This window comes from Sylvia atricapilla, chromosome 20, assembly GCF_009819655.1.
Source record: "Sylvia atricapilla isolate bSylAtr1 chromosome 20, bSylAtr1.pri, whole genome shotgun sequence".
In the NCBI taxonomy this organism is placed as follows: domain Eukaryota; kingdom Metazoa; phylum Chordata; class Aves; order Passeriformes; family Sylviidae; genus Sylvia; species Sylvia atricapilla.
This window is the reverse complement of record NC_089159.1, coordinates 1257289-1274719: the sequence shown is the minus strand read 5'-3', so window position 1 is coordinate 1274719 and position 17431 is coordinate 1257289. Positions and strand designations below refer to the sequence as shown.

The 17431-nt window shown below is 50.2% G+C and overlaps 1 protein-coding gene across 1 annotated transcript in view; it reads left to right on the top strand.

Annotated features, from left to right (window-relative positions):
* The first annotated feature begins 1067 nt into the window (after positions 1 to 1067).
* Positions 1068 to 17431, top strand: part of GALNT17 (polypeptide N-acetylgalactosaminyltransferase 17) — a 203166-nt gene continuing 186802 nt past the window's right edge. The window contains exon 1 of the mRNA XM_066333123.1: positions 1068 to 1396. Coding sequence (XP_066189220.1) covers positions 1159 to 1396 — 238 coding nt within the window. The 5' untranslated portion in view covers positions 1068 to 1158. The remainder of the gene's footprint in view (positions 1397 to 17431) is intronic.

Here is a 17431-nt window from a genome sequence, read left to right as displayed (position 1 = left end):
TCTGAAAAGCAGGGTTAGCGGTGGCACACGGATAACGCTCGGAAAACGGGGGTCACTGAGGTTGTTCAGTAGCGGCTGTGCCATCACGAGAAGATTCATCATTCTGGCATTAAAACGTCGGATGTGAATCGTAGCTTACGATGTTTGTCACTTTACCTCACGTCAGAGTTTGAGGCACAGGCGATCCCTGCTAACGACAGCCGTGACAGCTCTGAAGTCATTCCCCGGCTCCGGCACGGAGCGCGTGGGGAGCTGGGGAAGCGGGATGCGTCCTTTGTCATTCCGTGCGGGGCAGGGAAAGCCAGGCTTCCGCGGGGGACAGCGCAGTGCGGGAGAGGGCCACGCACCGGCCGGGGGCTCAAACTTTGTGTGACCCCGAGCAGCCGGCGTTACCGCGGCCGGCCCCATCTCAGCCCCGCGTTCCCCATCCCCGCGCCCGGCGCTCGCCATCCCCGCACGGCCCCGCGCACCGCCCTCACGGCCGGCCACCCGCGCTCCCCGGCGCTCAGAGCGGCGGCGGCGATGCCGGGCCGCGGCCCCCGGGCCTCCGAGGCGGGCCGCGGCGGCCGGGCCGCTCTCCGCAGGCGCGGGGCTCTGCCGCAGCCGCCGGCCCCGGCGCGGCCCGTGCGCGGGGCGGGGGCTCCGCCGCGGCCGCCGTGCCGCCCCCTCCGCGGGCGCCGTGAGGGGCGGGCGGCCCGGCCGCGCTCCGCCCGCGCAGGGGGCTCCGGCCCGGCCCGCGCGGCGGCGGCCCCGCTCCCCCCGCGGCCGGAGGAGGCGGGCGGGGGCCGGGCGTTGGTGCCGTAGATGCCGCCGCCGCCGGCGCAGCGCTCCCGGGCCCCGCGGCGGCCCCGCAGCCCCGGCGCGGCCGCCCTGCGCGGGGCACGAAGTTGCGGCGGCGGCGGCGGCGGCGCGGCGGGCGGAGCGGAGCGGGCGGCCCCGGCCGCCCCTCCTCTGCGGGGCCGTAGTGTTGGGGCGGGCTCGCAGCGCCCGGGCTCGCCGTGCCGCCGCTCGCCAGCCCTCCCGCTCCGCTCGCCGCCGCGCTCTGCGGCCGGCCGGGGCGCGCTCCCCGCGATGTGCGCGCAGCGGCGGGCGGCCGCCGGCCCGCTCCCATAGCCCTGCCGGCAGCGCGGCGGCTGGCGGGGCCCCTCGGGAAGTTTGATGGCTTCTTTGAGGAGAGTCAAAGTCCTGCTGGTGTTAAACCTGATCGCCGTGGCTGGCTTCGTCCTCTTCCTGGCCAAGTGCAGACCCATCACGACCAAGAACGTCGACTCCTTCCGTGACATCCATCCCAGGGCAGAAGTGGCCAACTTGACGGCCCACGGCATCAGCTCCATCCAGGATGCGGTGCTGAAGAGGCTCTCGCTCCTAGAAGACATAGTCTACAGACAGCTGAATGGTAGGAACAGTTCTCCTTCTCTTTAGTGCCTTCGGGGTCGGGTTGGTGATGGTGAATGGAGGCTCGGAGCAGGTGCCCGCCTTGCCTGAAGTTTGCATGACGGACCCCTGCTCCCCCCTCTGTTGTTGTGCAAACGGAGTCTCAACGGACTGAATCGATTTAGCATCTGATTTCCAAGTTCCGTGTGTGTCTAAAGCTCGGGGTACCTTGCACAGGATGGAAGGAGATGGTAATAACAGAATGCTGCCTTTCAGATTTATAGCGGCGGTCAGAAGCTAACAGTGGCACGATTTCTGCATCAAACGAGCCGAGTGTGCAGTGGGTGAACGCGGGTTGGAGCAGCACAAGGCGTATTGATTGAGGGAATGGCTTTTACTCCCACAGAGCTGCGTTTGGAAAGGAGTTTTCAAATGGCTCAAGTGTGTTGCATCATTTGAGTGCAGAAGGTCAGAAAGCAAAAGGCACTTTCTCTAAGAAGTTAAGCAAACTATTCAGTATTTCCTATGGCTCAGCGCTGACAACTGCTAATTAAAATCTCAAGTAATGTTTCTCTTTATAGCACAGAAAAGGGATTTCTATTAAAATCTCACCAGGTTCAGTAGTTTGGAGATGTAGAGAGCGAGTTTTAAAGATGCTGTGCAGGATAGAGAAACACATTGTAAAGATGTAAGGAATCTAGGTGAGGTATTTAATTAAAACACTCACTGTGTGGAAGCTGATTTTTTTAAAGTTGTTCCCCACAGATTCACAACTGGGGGTGTAATTTCAATCAAGGGTCTTGCTTATTGCTTCCAGTCTCTGTAGCTCCAATCCCGGCAAGTTTCTGTGTGTCGGAATGAGCAGAGTTGGCGTTCCTGGCAGTGTCAGTGTGATTCTCTCTCTGAGTTTGGAATATGGAGCTCCTGCCCTATTGTGGTGTGTGCTGTGTCTCTGTGCAGAGCCTGAGCTGTAGCTGGTGTCACTTTGCACCCAGGAGGAGAGGCAGGTGCGGGGACGCAGCGTGGCTTTCCCAGAGCACTTGGCTCAGGCAGTGGCTTTGGGGACAGCACTAGAGCCCTCCGCTGAGTAGGAGAGTGTTACTGATATTCCTGCTTTTTTACACTTGCATGAGAAACCTGTCCTGCCTGTGCCTGGCACCACGAGGTGCTGAAGTGGCACTGGTGAGCGATAAACAGAGAAGTGTAAGAATAACAAGGAATGAGGTAAAAAGTTGAATTTTATTTGCAGTCACACTGTAAAATTGCCTGCTCCTGGATCCTGCTAGGGCAGAAGTTTCCAGGAGGATTTAGGCAGATATTTGGGCAATAACTGCAGCTCAAGATAAGAGCCCTTATTCCAAGACGCTGCACTAGGATAGGACAAGTGATCATGCAGCAGTCTGCCATCCCTTACTTATCCCTTACTTATCACTTGCTGCCCTTCCGTGGCAGTTAATGTGCGGCTCCCCGATCTGCCCTGCGCAGGGGCTGCTCTTGGCGGTGGCTGGGGCTGCTGAGAGGAGCTGCAGGGGCAGGGACAGCTCAGCTCTGTGCCCAGGCTGCTGTGGGCACTGAGCGCTGTCTGCAGCCTGCTCAGTGCTGAGCAGCCGTCATGCACCTACACACCAGGGGAGGCAGAGAGGGAATAGATATGTTGGCATATCACAAACGTTTTCTCAGGGCAGGCAGAAAGCTGAGCACATAAATGTGACATCTTGTCTGGCCTCTGCATCCTGGGGTGATTTATAGCAGCGCTGATCGGTCTGGCTAAAAAATAGCTCTGGCACAGCGCTTATGTAACTTTGGGTCAATGTATATTGGGTACATGTGGTTTGGAGAGAAGCTCAGCGTGCTCAGTGCTCTGAAGGGTGGCTGTGGGCTGTGCTTCAGCTGGGCTGGGGTTTACAGTGAGATGTGGGGGGCCAGGTGAGCCCCATCCCCACACACCAGCACTGAAAGGAAACACTCAGGGGCACTGGGACAGGATGAGAAGCAGCTGGATTTGCTTTCCCACCAGGAATTTTCTGTGCCTGGATCAGCGTTCATCCTGGGCACTTGAGGAGCATCTGAAATCTCCTGCCTGCTGGAAGTGTGCAAAAAGGAGCTCTCCACTTCTCTTTGATTTTCGTGCAGGTGGTTTTGTGCTGGGGCCTTACAAACCCCACCTGAGCTCGGGGCCAAGCTCCCTGCACAACGACACATTGAGAGATGAGATTTCTCTTTTGCTTCTAAAAGGTCATGATTCATTTGAATTCTGACCTGTGGTTTAGCAGCTACAAAATCATGGAATAAAGTATCCATAGGGTGGCTAGTGGAAGGCCTGCACCTCACAGAGCATTGGGAAGTGTTTGGCCAAAGAGAGAAGCTACAACCCAGTCTGGGTGCAGCCAGCTATGGATTTCTCCTGCATTTAGGACTTAGCTTTATTTCAGTGAGGGTTGAAGCCATGTTTAAAAACCTGAATGTCTTCAAAAGCTCCATTCTGTACAGATGAAATGAGCAATCTGATCATACCATTGCTGTGGGTTTGCTTTGTGAGTCATGTAGTGTAAAGCATATTGGAAATAACAGCTCTCAGTGGTACAGCAGCCCTCATGTTTTATGTGTGTGTATTTATTTATCTCTGTAAAGGTTGGCCGTAAAAACAAGCTAAACATCCCTGCTTTGGCTCTGGGAAAGGAGGGATTTGACACAATCCTTCTGTCTGAATGGTGTTTCTCTGTCATGCCATTCTGGAAATAATACCAGGCTCCTTCTTACTCCTCTCTGGGCAAGAAGAGCTGTCCCAAAGGTGGCCCAATCTGTAAATTTGTTTTGTTCTTTCTAAAAGTTGATTATTGCTCTTTAACTCGTTGCACAGGTTGTGTGGGGTTTGCTCTTTGCTGATCTGTAGCTGAAGGCTCCCACACACAGAGGTCCAAGGGTGCCCTTTGGAATGGAGGGCTTTGTCTGATCTGGGAGTTCAGAGGATTTTTATTTTCTGCAGTATCTTTTATGGATAGGATTCTCTTGTCCAGCAGATGAGCAGAGAAAGCTAATGAAGGTCAGAAAGGAACGTGTGTATTTTACTCTGGGTGTTAACTACAACTTGTCTTTTTGATCCAAGCCTTTTTTTTTTTTGTGCTGACATTTACATAAGTACAAATTGTGATCCAGATTATGTCCAACTTTATGGAGATCTGCACAAATGAACTTTTCAGTTTGTGTTTACAAAGAGAGAGTTTCTGTACTGTGTGACCAGGGGAGAAGCTGAATGGAGCAGAGACTCAGAAGGGAGCATTCAGCATTTTCAGGAGCCGTGTGCTGCATCCTGGGCAAAGTCTTCCCATTAGCTCATCCCATTCTTCTGGGGCTGATGTAGGAACCCATCGATGATTATGAGGAGTTTGAGAGCTTGGGCGTTTATAGCACCCAGAGACAGCAAAGGTGGGCCAAGCTTTTACCTTCCCAGTGGCTGGAGGGTGGATGACAAGGCTTGAGGAAAGCTGGTGTTTGTGTCCAGAGGTACTGTGAGAGCCTCTCAGTGGGATGGGTCAGTAAATGGTGCTGCCGTTGGGAAACAGGAAATGCAGGAGGGAGAGAACTCTCACTAAACCCTGGGTTTGGGTGTGGAGAGCCATGCCCTGTACCTGCCGTGTCTGAGCACCTGGAAAAGATGTGAGCAGATCACCTGTGCTGCTCACTGGGGACCTGAGGATCCTCCCAGCCTCCACCTTCCAGGCTCTGTGCCCAGCCGGGGTCTGGCTCTTGGATTAAAGCCTCCAAGCAGTGTGAAGGCTGGAAACTCCCTCTCTGGTGCTTTAGATCCTGGTGGGTAGGGATGGATTCACAGCAGCAGCTGACTCCAGTAAGTGCTTGGCTGCGTGGAAGCCAACGTCACAGGAATGATGTGACATCTACCTCAGCAGATGTACAGAAATTCTGAACTTCAAGATAAATACTGGTAAGACAGAGAATGGAAGGGCATTGCTGACTCATCCAGAGCTCTTCTGTTAAATTTTATTCTGTAGTCTCTCAACAGGTCGTGGAACCACAGAACGATTTGGGTTGGAAGGGACCCTAAAGACCACCGAGTTCCAGCCCTCTGCCATGGCCAGGGACACCTTCTACTATCCCAGGATGCTCCAAGCCCCGTCCAACCTGATGTATAAGATCAGGGAGAATTAAAGCTATTTGCAAGCTGTAGTAGGAGAGAGAGCAGTGATGAAGGAATGCTGAAGTGAAGCTGGCCAGAAAAGGGGTGAACAGAGAGGTTTCTTCCCCTGTGCTAAAGAAATGCACAGATTAAACTTCTGCTTTTACCAAATGTTAATGCTGAAAAAGAACTTTACATTCTTTGGGGATGAAAAAAGCCCGTGTTCATTTTTTAAAGCAGCCTGCATCTGTGCTTTTGCACATGGAATAATGTGAACATGCTGAGGTATGGCCAAGTGCATGCCAGCAGCCTCCTGTGTTCTGGCTGTGCTCTCATCTGCTTATCCAATTAGGAAATTAACTTTGGGAGGGTTGCATATGGACATGGAGGCTGACGCTGAACCACAGCCCTCAGCATGGTGTTGCTATCCTTGTAAAGTGGCACTTAATTAACTTAAAACACTTTGGAGATACGTGGATTTGCTTCCCATAAGGATAAGATAATGCTTATCTTCTCTAACACTTATCATCCTCCAAACACATTACAAACTTAGCTAACCACTGAGTATAGAAATTATATATGTAAATAAGGCAGATTAAAAGTGGCTTTATCAGTGTTTAGGAGAATGTAATAGCACTACACCCACAGACTGGTAGTATTAAGGTTTTAATGGGTAGGTAATATATTAACTTAAATGCTAAGAAATTCCCTGATTAGGATAAATAACTAAGTGTAAATAACTGAGAGGAGGGAAAGGCTGTTTGTAGGCAGAAGGGCCCAAACTTTAATGATGTTACTGAGCTAAAATAGTTCTTTATACGAGCAGAGCCTTGGTGGGTGAAATCCTTTGATATAAGAAATGACGATGTGGAGATAAGAGATCCACGATAGGGATGTGGCTGCTGTGTTAACTGATGGTTGTCACACAGCAGCTGGGATGCTGCTTCCCTGTCTGTCCCACTGCCAGGATGTTCCTGAAGTGGAAAATAACTGTATTATGTAGGATGGCTTTTACGTATTATATAGCAACTTGATGAAAATTGCCACTTTAACATTTAGGATATACCAAACAGATTTGATTGCCATATTCTTTATTAGGAATAATGAAAATTATGCATTCAGTACCTGCTTTTAGAAATTCTCAGCCTAAACTTCCTCACAGCAGGAGAGAGGTCTGCACAGGCTCAAGGCACCTGAGAGCTGCTGCCTGTAAATTATTCTTAGCAGGTTCCTGAGAATTGGGTTTGATACTTATCAAGGAATGAATAAAGGAAATACTTCTTAGAGAAATAATAGAGTTAAAAGGTGAGGCTTAAGACAGACATTTAGAAGCATCTGGAAGTTCAGACATTAATGTGACATTTAGTTTGCAACCCATCTGACAAGGAACTGATAGATAATTGTAGGGTTTGATGGTTGTTTGGCATCATGATCCAAATATTCCTTGACATTGACAATGAATGAGTAATAAGCCAGTAACACATTTGTCGTGCAGAGACAATGCAGGATTCATGGGATGTAACAGCAGTGACCAGAATACAGTGACAACTGTGGTGTTTTAGTTTTGCATATTAATTCAGGCCTCCCTTTATGGAGAAACAGCTTTCCCTGGCTGGTAGAATTCACAAAGCTGCATTAGATGTACACTGCCTGTTTAGTTGTGCAGCTATGAGAAATGTCTCCCCAGGGATACAAAACACCCAGAAAGGTGCTGTAATTCTGTGAATAACAGTCCTGCTTGTGAGTCTCAGTCTGGATCAGGAGTGTCCCCAGGTGTCTCCAGGGAGAAACACTTGGAGTTGGATTTATTTGGAGAAGCATGGGCATCTAGAGTTTCAGTTTGTGGAGGCTTCCAGCTGCCCCTCCAGGAGTCTGCCCGTGGTGTTCTCCCGTGCTGGGCTCCCAAAGCATCCGGGATACCCCAAGCCCTTTGGGATGGCAGTAGGGATTGCTGAGGAGCAGTCCTGTGCTTGCTGTCTTGGAGATCTCCCCTCTTGACCAGGCAGGACTGATGGATGAAGTTGGCTTTAGGCATGTGCTGTCCATGTGCTTGGATTTTAGGGAATGTTCTGGTGCATTCCACGCCGTCCTCCCTCCCTGTCCTCTCCTGGCAGAGAGCGTGGGTGTTGCTGATCAGAAAATGCAGCCTGTGAGAAACCCACCTCTTAACAAGGCACAACAGCGAAGGGAAATGAGCCTGCTCAGGTAACCAAGGAGGTTTTAATAATTTTGTCATTCATGCCACTAATCTTTGCCTAAAATGGAACATCTGCTCCAGATGTTGCTGGCAGGCTGCCAGTTCCCAGCTCCTCAGACACACCTGAGCTGTGGGGTGTAGCTGAGGGCATTCTGCATGCTGATGGATTACATTTAAAAGGGAGGCTTATTTTTGGCAAGATGTCCTTATCAAAGTCTGCAAAGGGCTGTTCAAGCTGAATACTCGGAGTATTGACCCTCTGTGCGTCAACAGCAGTGATTCAACTCCAGAAATGTACCCGAGCAGCACGGAGATTATTTTTCCTAAACAGTTCTGGGAGTACAAGCAAATGTATTTTCCAGCCCCCAATCCCCACGGTCAGATTTGTTCTAGAAATTGTTGAATGCTTTACACCTTACAGCTACAAGCCTTGCTATTTCTGCCTATAAATCTAATAGCTATCGACCCATATTCTGACATCCCCTGACGGTTATCTAAAAATAATGCAGGAATGATGCAACGAGACGTAAAACTGTGAGGAGAGGGCTGTGCTGAGCCATCACAGCCTGCTCTGGGTGCAGCTCAGGGCTCTGCTGCTCGGGTCCTTGGGGGGATACAAATTTGTCTGAAAAAGGAAGAAAATTCCTGATGAGTTGGATAAATCACAGTTTGCGTTTTCCTTTTTAAAATCTGATCGTCGGCGCTTGCTGTGTAATGAATCCCAGTTCTGTGATCCTGCCCTCCCAGGGATTCCTCCCTGGGACTCACTCTGATCCCTGACACCCCAGAGAGTGATGCCAAGGGCTGTCTGCCATGTCCCAGCACTTGTTCTGCCTTGGAACAGGAAACACCGACAGCATCACCGGGGTTTTACTGTGGGAGTAATCCGAGACCTCCGCTTTAATGGATTTGTTAAAAATAGGGATCTCCCTGGGCTCTGCAACCTCTGCTGGTGTGCAGGAGCACCACTGTTCCTGCTGACAGGGAAAATGAGAGATCTTTGGAGCTCTGGGGCTGTGTCATACACAGTCGATCAGCACGTCTTCCCTCACAGCTGGTGTGCCGTGGTGCACATGGGAATTTAATTCCTGGGCATTAAAACCACGGGTGTGATGTGTCAGCATGGGATGCTCAGGAAGGAAGGAGGGAAGGGGAATAGTAGTCCCTCTCCCCTTTAGTACCCTTATTATGTGCAAGTGGAAATTACATAGAATCACAGACTGAGTTGGGTTGGAAAGGACCTCAAATCCAATCCAGTCCCATCCCTGCCATGGACAGGGTCACTGTCCCAGGGTGTTCCAAGCCCTGTCCAGCCTGGCCTTGGACACTTCAGGGATCCAGGGGCAGCCACAGCTTCTCTGGGCACCCTGTGCCTGGGTGAAAGTGAAGAATTCCTTCCCAATGTCCCGTGTAACTCTGCCCTTTGTCAGTTTAAAGCCCTTTGGTCCTGTGTCCCTTCCCGTGGTTTGAGGTGTGAGTGCCCTCAGCACCTCTCACTGTGGAAAGGGAAGGCTCAGGCTGGGAAGAGCTGGGCTCTGCCATGTGCTGCCTCTGAGCATCCTTGATCCCTCTGGCTGCATTCTCAGCACCCAGGACTTCCTTTGTTCCCATCTCCTGTATGGAGCAGCAGGACCCTTCTGTGTTGGTGGGCGCTGGAAATCCAGATTGCTGTTCCTTGGTGTCTAAGTGCTGACACAGAAAGCACAAAGCCATTACAAGAGAGAAGTCGGCAGTGGATGAACAGACACCAGCAGAGTCCCAGCTGGATTGTTCTGGGTGTTTCCTTGAGCTGCAGAGCCTCAGAGAGCCAAGCAAGGTTTCTTATCTGCTGGTTGTCAGAATTTACTTAACCTTACTCATAATCTTCATTAGCTCATGCAGTATTTTGGGGAGAGTAATGGCCCACTGTGATTGTGCCTGTTCTCAGAGCATAAAGGTAAAGTGAGAAGGTTAATTTTAAAATAACAATTAGAATCTCTTTCTGGGTCTTTGCCTACATTACACTTTAAATGAAATCATGAGGGCACTCACGTTTGCACCAAATTACTGCTAATTCTTCCAAAGCAGTTGCTTGATCACACTTTACAAACACAAAGCAGAGGAGGAGAATAAAAAAGTGAAAAGCCATTTAATGAATTTTAAAGCTCGCTTATATTTCATTATTGGATTTTAAATTTTTGTTGACCTTTGTGTGTTCTTAGTATTTGCTGCCTTCAGAGAGATGGACTGGAACACTGAATACTTTAAATAGCTGGCAACATAAACCCCCTGTTCTGCTGGATTTTATTTCAGTGTTTCCTCTTTGCACTGACAAGACAATAACAGTAATAACCATTATCCTGGTGTAAGCCACGCCATGCCTTGCCCTTTGCTAAGTGTAGCCCAAACACTGTAATGTGGGATTGCAGTGTGCTGGAAGTTGTTGCTCTTGTCATCAGGGGGGACAGGTGTCACCACTGAGGGCAGCAGGATCCAGCAGGAAAGGCTTGGGGCTCAGTTTTAACTCTGATGTTTTGTGTGATGCTCCACCAGTCACCCAGAATAGTATTAGAAAAATAATATGTAAGTTAGGGATTTATGTTTTCTTATGTAGTACTGAAGGGATGTCACAAGGACGGGAAGAGATGAGGTTTTTATGTGGGGATGATACGAGAACAAAGTAAACCTTGCAGACAGGTTTTGTTTATTTGAAGATACTTGGAACTGGCATCAGAAAGGTGGGAACAGAAAAAGTGAGGCAGGAAAGGTGCTGGGCGTGCTTCTTCCTCTCTAGGGAATCCCACAGAGTGGATCAGGCTGGAAGGGAGCACAGAGGGTCACTGGTGTCACCTCCCTGCTCAGGCAGGGCCATCCCAGAGCACAGGGCACAGGACTGTGTCCAGAGGGCTCTGGAATATCCCCGCTGAGGAGGCTCCAGCCCCTCCCTGGGCAGCCTGTTGAGGGCTGGGCACTGCCCAGGGCAGAAGTTGTGCCTCCTGTGCAGGGGGAATTGCTGGGCATCCATTCCAAGGGCTGGGATGGAGCCTGGATGCAGTGATTCCCTCTCCCTTAGGCTGGGACCTCCTTGCCCAGTGGCCCTGCCTGGTTCCTGTCCCTGATATTTGGTGCTCTGAACCAGTGAGAAACAGGCTGTTCCCAAACCACTTAATATAAATCCTGCAGAATGGGGCAGAAGATTGGGAGGAGGGAGAATTACACGTAAAGCTGTGTTAATTCCCTGTCACTTTTGGATTTCAAACTCCTCTTGGTTTAAATCTGTATTAATTGCATGATGATTAGGGTGAAGGGAAGATATGTTAGAAAATGAAATAATAGAATATCCTGAGCTGGAAGGGGCCCACAAGGATCATCCAGCCCAACCCATGGCCCTGCACAGGACACCCCAACAATTAATAAATCAATTATTAAAGGAACATTCACTCCAGAGGGACCCTGGCTGTGGGAAGCTGGGGTAACCACAAGTTTCAGTTTGGAGCAGCAGGTGCTGCTGGTGGGATGGAGGCTCTTTGGATGAAGGGATGGGGTGGACCCTGCTGGTGTGGTTTTCAGGCCCCTCAGGTGGAGGTAAGGAACAAACCTTCAGTCAGAAATAAATGATTGATTTATCCTGTGGGATGAGGGAGCTGCTCTCTCTGGCATGAAGGGGTTCACGTGTAAGGCTGTTTGCTCAGTGCTGTGTTAGGAGGGCACAGTGAATAAGGTGCATCACACAGGTGACTTATGGAGGTGCAGACACCCCTCACACCCCCTGTCAGGAGTGTCTGGAGGTAGTTCCTGCCTTTTGCAGAGTCTGACATGGGAAGTGTTGTGGGGTCAGGTCATATTGACTTGAGTTGCCATTGGATCAAGCGCTGAATCAATTCTGAATTTCTGGGGGACTTTAATCGCTATTCTGACAGACATGAAAGGGACTGGGCAGTAAAATGGGATTTTACACTTCTATCAGTCTTTTCCTAGTAAGTTGCTCAACTTCCAAGTATACTAATTAATGCTGTGTTCCTTCCATAAATTGTCCTTCCTACTGATGCTGTCTGTTTGATCTGGGAGCAGCACCACACCTTGCAAATTAGAGCTGCCTGCTGGGCTGCAGTGGGAACAGAGAACAGGAAGGACCAAAACCTAGACATCACATCCCCATTGGAGGCCTTCAGCATAATTTATGCTCTTTGTGCAGCTGTTTGGAAAATCCTGGAATTCCCTTAAGTGTCCAGCTCTGCATATCCAGAAACACTCAGCACCAGTTCCAGAAATTCCAAAGAAATTTGATTTGGATATCCATATTCACTCCAAAGCTACAGACCTAGGTGGAGACATCTCTGGTATCATTTTATTCTGAGGCTGCCCAGACTCTTCCAGCACGAGCAACTGTTTTAATTTTTTAATTAATTGTTTATAATTTTTCCAGTTATACTGAGATGGTCGGATATTGTCAAGATCATGTTTATCTTTAGTGCCATCAAACTGGTCCACATGTTTCTGGGAAAGATCTGTGAGAAGAATCACAGAATGTCCTGAGCTGGAAGGGACCACAGGGATCATCAGTCCAGGCCCTGGCCCTGCACAGACCCCCAACAATCCCACCCTGGGGCTGGGACCATTCCCTGTTCCATGGACCAAGAACAGGTCCCATTGTCCCTGTGGAGGGACAAAAGTGGCTGTAAAGGGAAAATGAGTGGAGTGGTTGAACTAGCAACTCAAAAAAAATGGGGCTGAGAAATCATGGGAGCAAAGAAAAGGGGGGAGAGGAGGAGGCTGGGATGGGTGGGGACCTTTGGAATTGAGAGGGAGGGGTGGGCCATGGGTGGGACACGGTGTCCAGGCAAGGAGCAGCAGTCCTGGGGGCATCTCTGGTTTGCTTCAGGAATATTTCAATGTTGTGCAGCTGCTTATTTTGTTACAAACTCTTTGGAAAGAGAGCTCTCTGTAAAAAAGTGTCTTTTCAACCCACTACTTTATATAAATGAAGTATAACTAAAAGGAGAGGTACTTCCAGAAGCCTTAATGGCAAATGTAGTCCTTGGAAGTTTGTTCTGGTTTGGTTGATTGCAGTGTGAGCCTCGCTCAGGAGATGAGTGGGTGCAAAGCAGGGCAGGTATTATTAGCTGTGCAAAGCAAAACAATACAGTTGCTGTGGAAAAATTACAGGGTTTGTGCTGAAGCAGATATTTAACCTTTGTTTTTACAACTCCAGAAATGAAGCAGTTTGTTTCTTAATGTGGGTTTAATGCTGCGAGTGTGTGCTGACTGGGTTTTCACGTGGAATGGGAGAGATGCTGGGCTATTAAAGTCTGGTTTAATGATCCCTTTTCCCATAACTCCTAATATTTGCCATTTACTAATTATGATGTTCCGAAGTCGTTTGCATTTGCAGTAGATGTTTTAAATGCTGCAGCTGTTTCAGTTTCAAGCTAACTGCTGGTGACTTTTTTTAAAAAAAGAAATATTGTGTATTATTGGTGATTTTTGGAGGCTGGCAGGAAGAGCTCACCTCAGACTGTTCCTTATTAGGAGGTTTTTGATGTTCCAGGCCTCCAGTGGAAGCAGGAATAGATAAGGCAGAGGACAAGTGCTGGAGAACACAGAAGCTTTCTGGAAACACTGTTTTGTGGTGTAAACTCCTGTGAGTCATCCAGGGTGTGCCCTGGGTGGCTGCTGTGGGGCCCTTTGTGGTTTGGGATGTACTGATCTGTTTGTTTGGGATTTTTTTTTTTAATCCTGGGGATTTTCAGGCAGTTTTATAATAGGGGAAAGTTTGAGAGGTCACAGCCTGGTCACAGCCTCTCTTTTTGAGAGGTCACAGCCTGGAGTGGTTTGTTCATGGCCCCTTTTGCTGCTCCAGGGGACAGTGGGATGGGACAGGTGACCTCGTTTAGGGCCCCGCAGAGGACCCTGACCTTTGTGTGGGGTTTGCAGGGCAAGGTTTGGGTAGCAGGGGGCTGCAGGGGTGGCTTCTGTGGGGAGCTGCTGGAAGCTTCCCCCGTGTCCAAGGGAGCCAACAGCAGCCACAGCTGGCGGCTCCCAGGAGATCCACGGGGGAGCAGAGATCCTCCTGCAGCCCCAGGAGGAGCCAGGGCAGAGCAGAGGGTCTGAAGAGGCTCTGACCCCGTGAGGAGCCTCTGCTGGAACAGGGTCCTGGCAGACCTCTGGATCCATGGAGAGAGGAGCTCACCTGGGACAGGTTTGTGGAAGGACTTGGGAGGGACCCACCCTGGGGCAGCTCCTGAAGGACTGAGCCATGGATAAAGGGACCCACCCTGGGGCAGCTCCTGAAGGACTGAGCCATGGATAAAGGGACCCACCCTGGGGCAGCTCCTGAAGGACTGAGCCATGGATAAAGGGATCCTGGAGCAGTTTCTGGAGAAGTCTCCCCTGGGAGGGACCCCAGGCTGGAGCAGGGGCAGTGTGAGGAGTCCAAGGCCTCTGGAGGAAGGAGCAGCAGGGACAACTGTGTGTGATGGACTGACCACAGCCCCATTCCCACCCCCTGAGTGCTGAGGGGGAGGAGGGAGAACAAACCAGGAGTGAAGTTGAGCCTGGGAAGAAGGGAGGGGTTTGGAGAAGGTGTTTTAAGGTTTGGGTTTATTTCTGAGTTTCCTACTCTGATGTGATGGGTGATAAATGAACCTGATTTCCCCCAGCCGAGTCTGTTTGCCCGTGGCAGCAGCTGGTGAGGGATCCCTCCTGCCCTTCTCCCAGGCAGAGCCTTCCCCTGTGTCCTGTGTCCCCAGCTGAGCAGGGCAGTGACACAGGGGCTTGGTGGGCACAGGGTGTCCAGCCAGGGTCACCCCATCACAGCCTTATTGTGAGAGTGACCTCCCTGCACAGCAGAGCTGAGAATGCCAGAGAAGTGGTAAAAATACTCCACTCGTAAAGTGTGAGTTAGGCTGGGGCTGTACTTGAAACAAAAAGGAAATTAGCAACTTAGAGCTATTGGGATGCTCTGCAAGCAAGGCAAGCCTCTTACCTCAGCTCTCAGTTCCCTTTGCATGTTATTTCACCTTGTATTTTACTTGTGTTGGTTTTTTTCTTAATCCCATTTCTCAATCACCTTCACCAGAGGCAACTCCAGCTGTGACTTGACAGCTGCTCCTATCTTCTCCAGCATGTGCTGCCAAAATCCCAGTTGATTCTGGGGCTTAAGGCATAGTGCTGTCTATTTTCTGTATTTCTGCCTACTACAAAATCGTACATATTATTATTAATCATGCTCTTTCCAAATTCAGAAGCCTCCAGGCCTATTGCCTGGAGTGTTTTTTTTAAATTTAATTTAATTATGGGGTGTTTTTATAAGTTAGCTTTTGGCAGATGTGCCCAGGCAGTAACAGGGCTGATGAGCTTGGCCCAGGGCAGAGCTTTGGGGTTGGGTGGCCTCTTGAACTAAAACCTTAAACTCTCAGGGAAGCTTGAGGGTGAGTGAAAAGTTGGAATACACTCTCTCCACTTGACATCCTGTGAAATAATTCCTGAAGTTGGCAGAAGGGGCTGTGGTGCCTTGGGGGGCACGTGCTGCAGGACCTTGTGCTGAGCATTGATCCTGCACACACCTGCTGTGAGAACCTTGAACTGAGCTCTTTTCCTGCTGCTTTTAGCTCCAGGCTCCCTCTTCACAGTCTAGAGGGCAAAATGCTGCTGCTCTTGGAGGCACAATCTGACCTGCAGCCCACCTCTCTCTACCTCTTGCAAAAGTCTTAAAACTGGAAGAGAGATTTTCCCTTTCTTACCTGCTCCTTCCTTGGAATTTTTCACACCTCCATGCTGAGCCTTGGCCTTAAGAGTTGAAACTCGGGAAGTTGAGAAGGGAAGGAAAAAAGCTGATCCAGGAGTCTTCTGCCTGGATCAATGGAGCGAAAGAACAGGCTGAAGTTGCACAATTGGGAGTCAGGAGAAGTTTGCTCATGTGCTGTGTCAGGAGCTTGTACAGGCGATTATCTTCAGAGGTGCATAAGGCAAAAGCTTTTCCAGTCTAAGGAACTTCCTTTTTACTTGACTTCTAAAATGCTGATTTTTAGTTTATTTTTTAAAACAAAATTGCTGATAGGGGCATTCGAGTAATAATGAAATTTTTGTGGTCCATTTTCTTTGACTTGTTTTTCAGATGTTGCTACATAAAACCTTTCCAGTGTTTGTCTCCTGTGAGCACTGGGAATCCTTTTCCTGACTGTGATTACATTCCCTGCATCCACACACTCAATCCTGCCAGGCTCCCAGAGCTTCCCAAAAGGAGCTGGGCAGGGGCAGCCTGGGGTGCCCAGCCCTGGAGCAGAGCTCAGCTCTCCAGGTGTCCCTTGTCACCTGTTCAGTCACCAGGGCTGGAATTGGGACAGCAGGAACATTCTGTGGGTGCATGGACACAGCTCAGGGATTTCCTTATTCCTTGAATATTGCCTGTTCTGTGGAGCCAGGCTGGGAGCTGGGGCTGCTCACCTGGAGAGGAGAAGGTTCCAGGGAGAGCTCAGAGCCCCTTCAGGGCCTAAAGGGATCACAGGGGGCTGGAGAGGGGCTGGGGACAAGGGCTGGAGGGACAGGACACAGGGAATGGCTTCCCACTGCCAGAGGGCAGGGCTGGGTGGGAGATTGGGCAGGAATTGTTCCCTGGCAGGGTGGGCAGGGCTGGCACAGGGTGCCCAGAGCAGCTGTGGCTGCCCCTGGATCCCTGGCAGTGCCCAAGGCCAGGCTGGACACTGGGGCTTGGAGCAGCCTGGGACAGTGGGAGGTGTCCCTGCCATGGCTGGGGTGACACTGGATGGGCTTTGAGGTCCCTTCCAGCCCAAACCTTTCCGGGATTCTGTGAAACCCCTGGTGGGGTTTAAAACCCTACAGCCCAACCTGTACATTTTTCTGAGGAGTGGGCCCTGCCTGCACCCCTTCATGTGGAGAGGCTGGAAAAGCCCAAGGAACTGGTTCCATCATTGCAGGTGTAAGCTCTGCTCTTTGCAGGGATTTCAGCAGGGTTAGGATCAGGTTTTGCTCCGGAGCTTTATTAATTACCAGGACAAATTGGAATGCTCTGTGCTAGGCTAACGTAATAAAAAGGCAGGGCCTAATTTTCAGGTTGAAATTGATATAAGCTGGGATTCTCTCATGAGAGTCCCTTGAGCTTTTTCAGTCTAATTCAAGAGATATTTTTTTTTCCTTCTTTCTTCCCCTTGCTAGGTCAGGAAGAGCCTTTGTATTCCACCTGCATTGTGTTACCTGTCAGGGACATGGGCTTGTAGCTGTGGGCCACGTTCAGAACTACCTGGAGGGCAGACACCCTCCAGCTGTCCTTCGTTTCCTTGGCTCAGGTTGGTTTTTCTGACAAGTACGGACACTTCCATATTTATACCCATGACAGAAATAAATCAAATTAGTCTGTAATCACCCTTTGCTCTGACAATGCTCTGCGCTTTCCTTACACTAAGGAGATAAGGAGACGAACAAACCTGCTTTGAAGATGAGCTGATTTCCATAGCAGGCAGAGTGACCTACTTAAAGGGAGAGGGGGAGTGAGCAGGGCCTGGGAAGGGGCTCTTTATTTATTTATATGATCTCCAAGTGTCCGTGTCAGCTCCCCTGGCTGAGCCCTCTCCTGCCACTCACCTGACAGCGACGGAGAACGTGGAGCTGAGCGAGCACCTTTGTCCTACAGGGATCTCCTGGGTCTGACCAGCCTGGTGTTGGAGGCTCTGGGGAGGTGACACTGTTCACTCTTTCAGGCTTTTGGGAATGTTCATCCTGGCTTCATA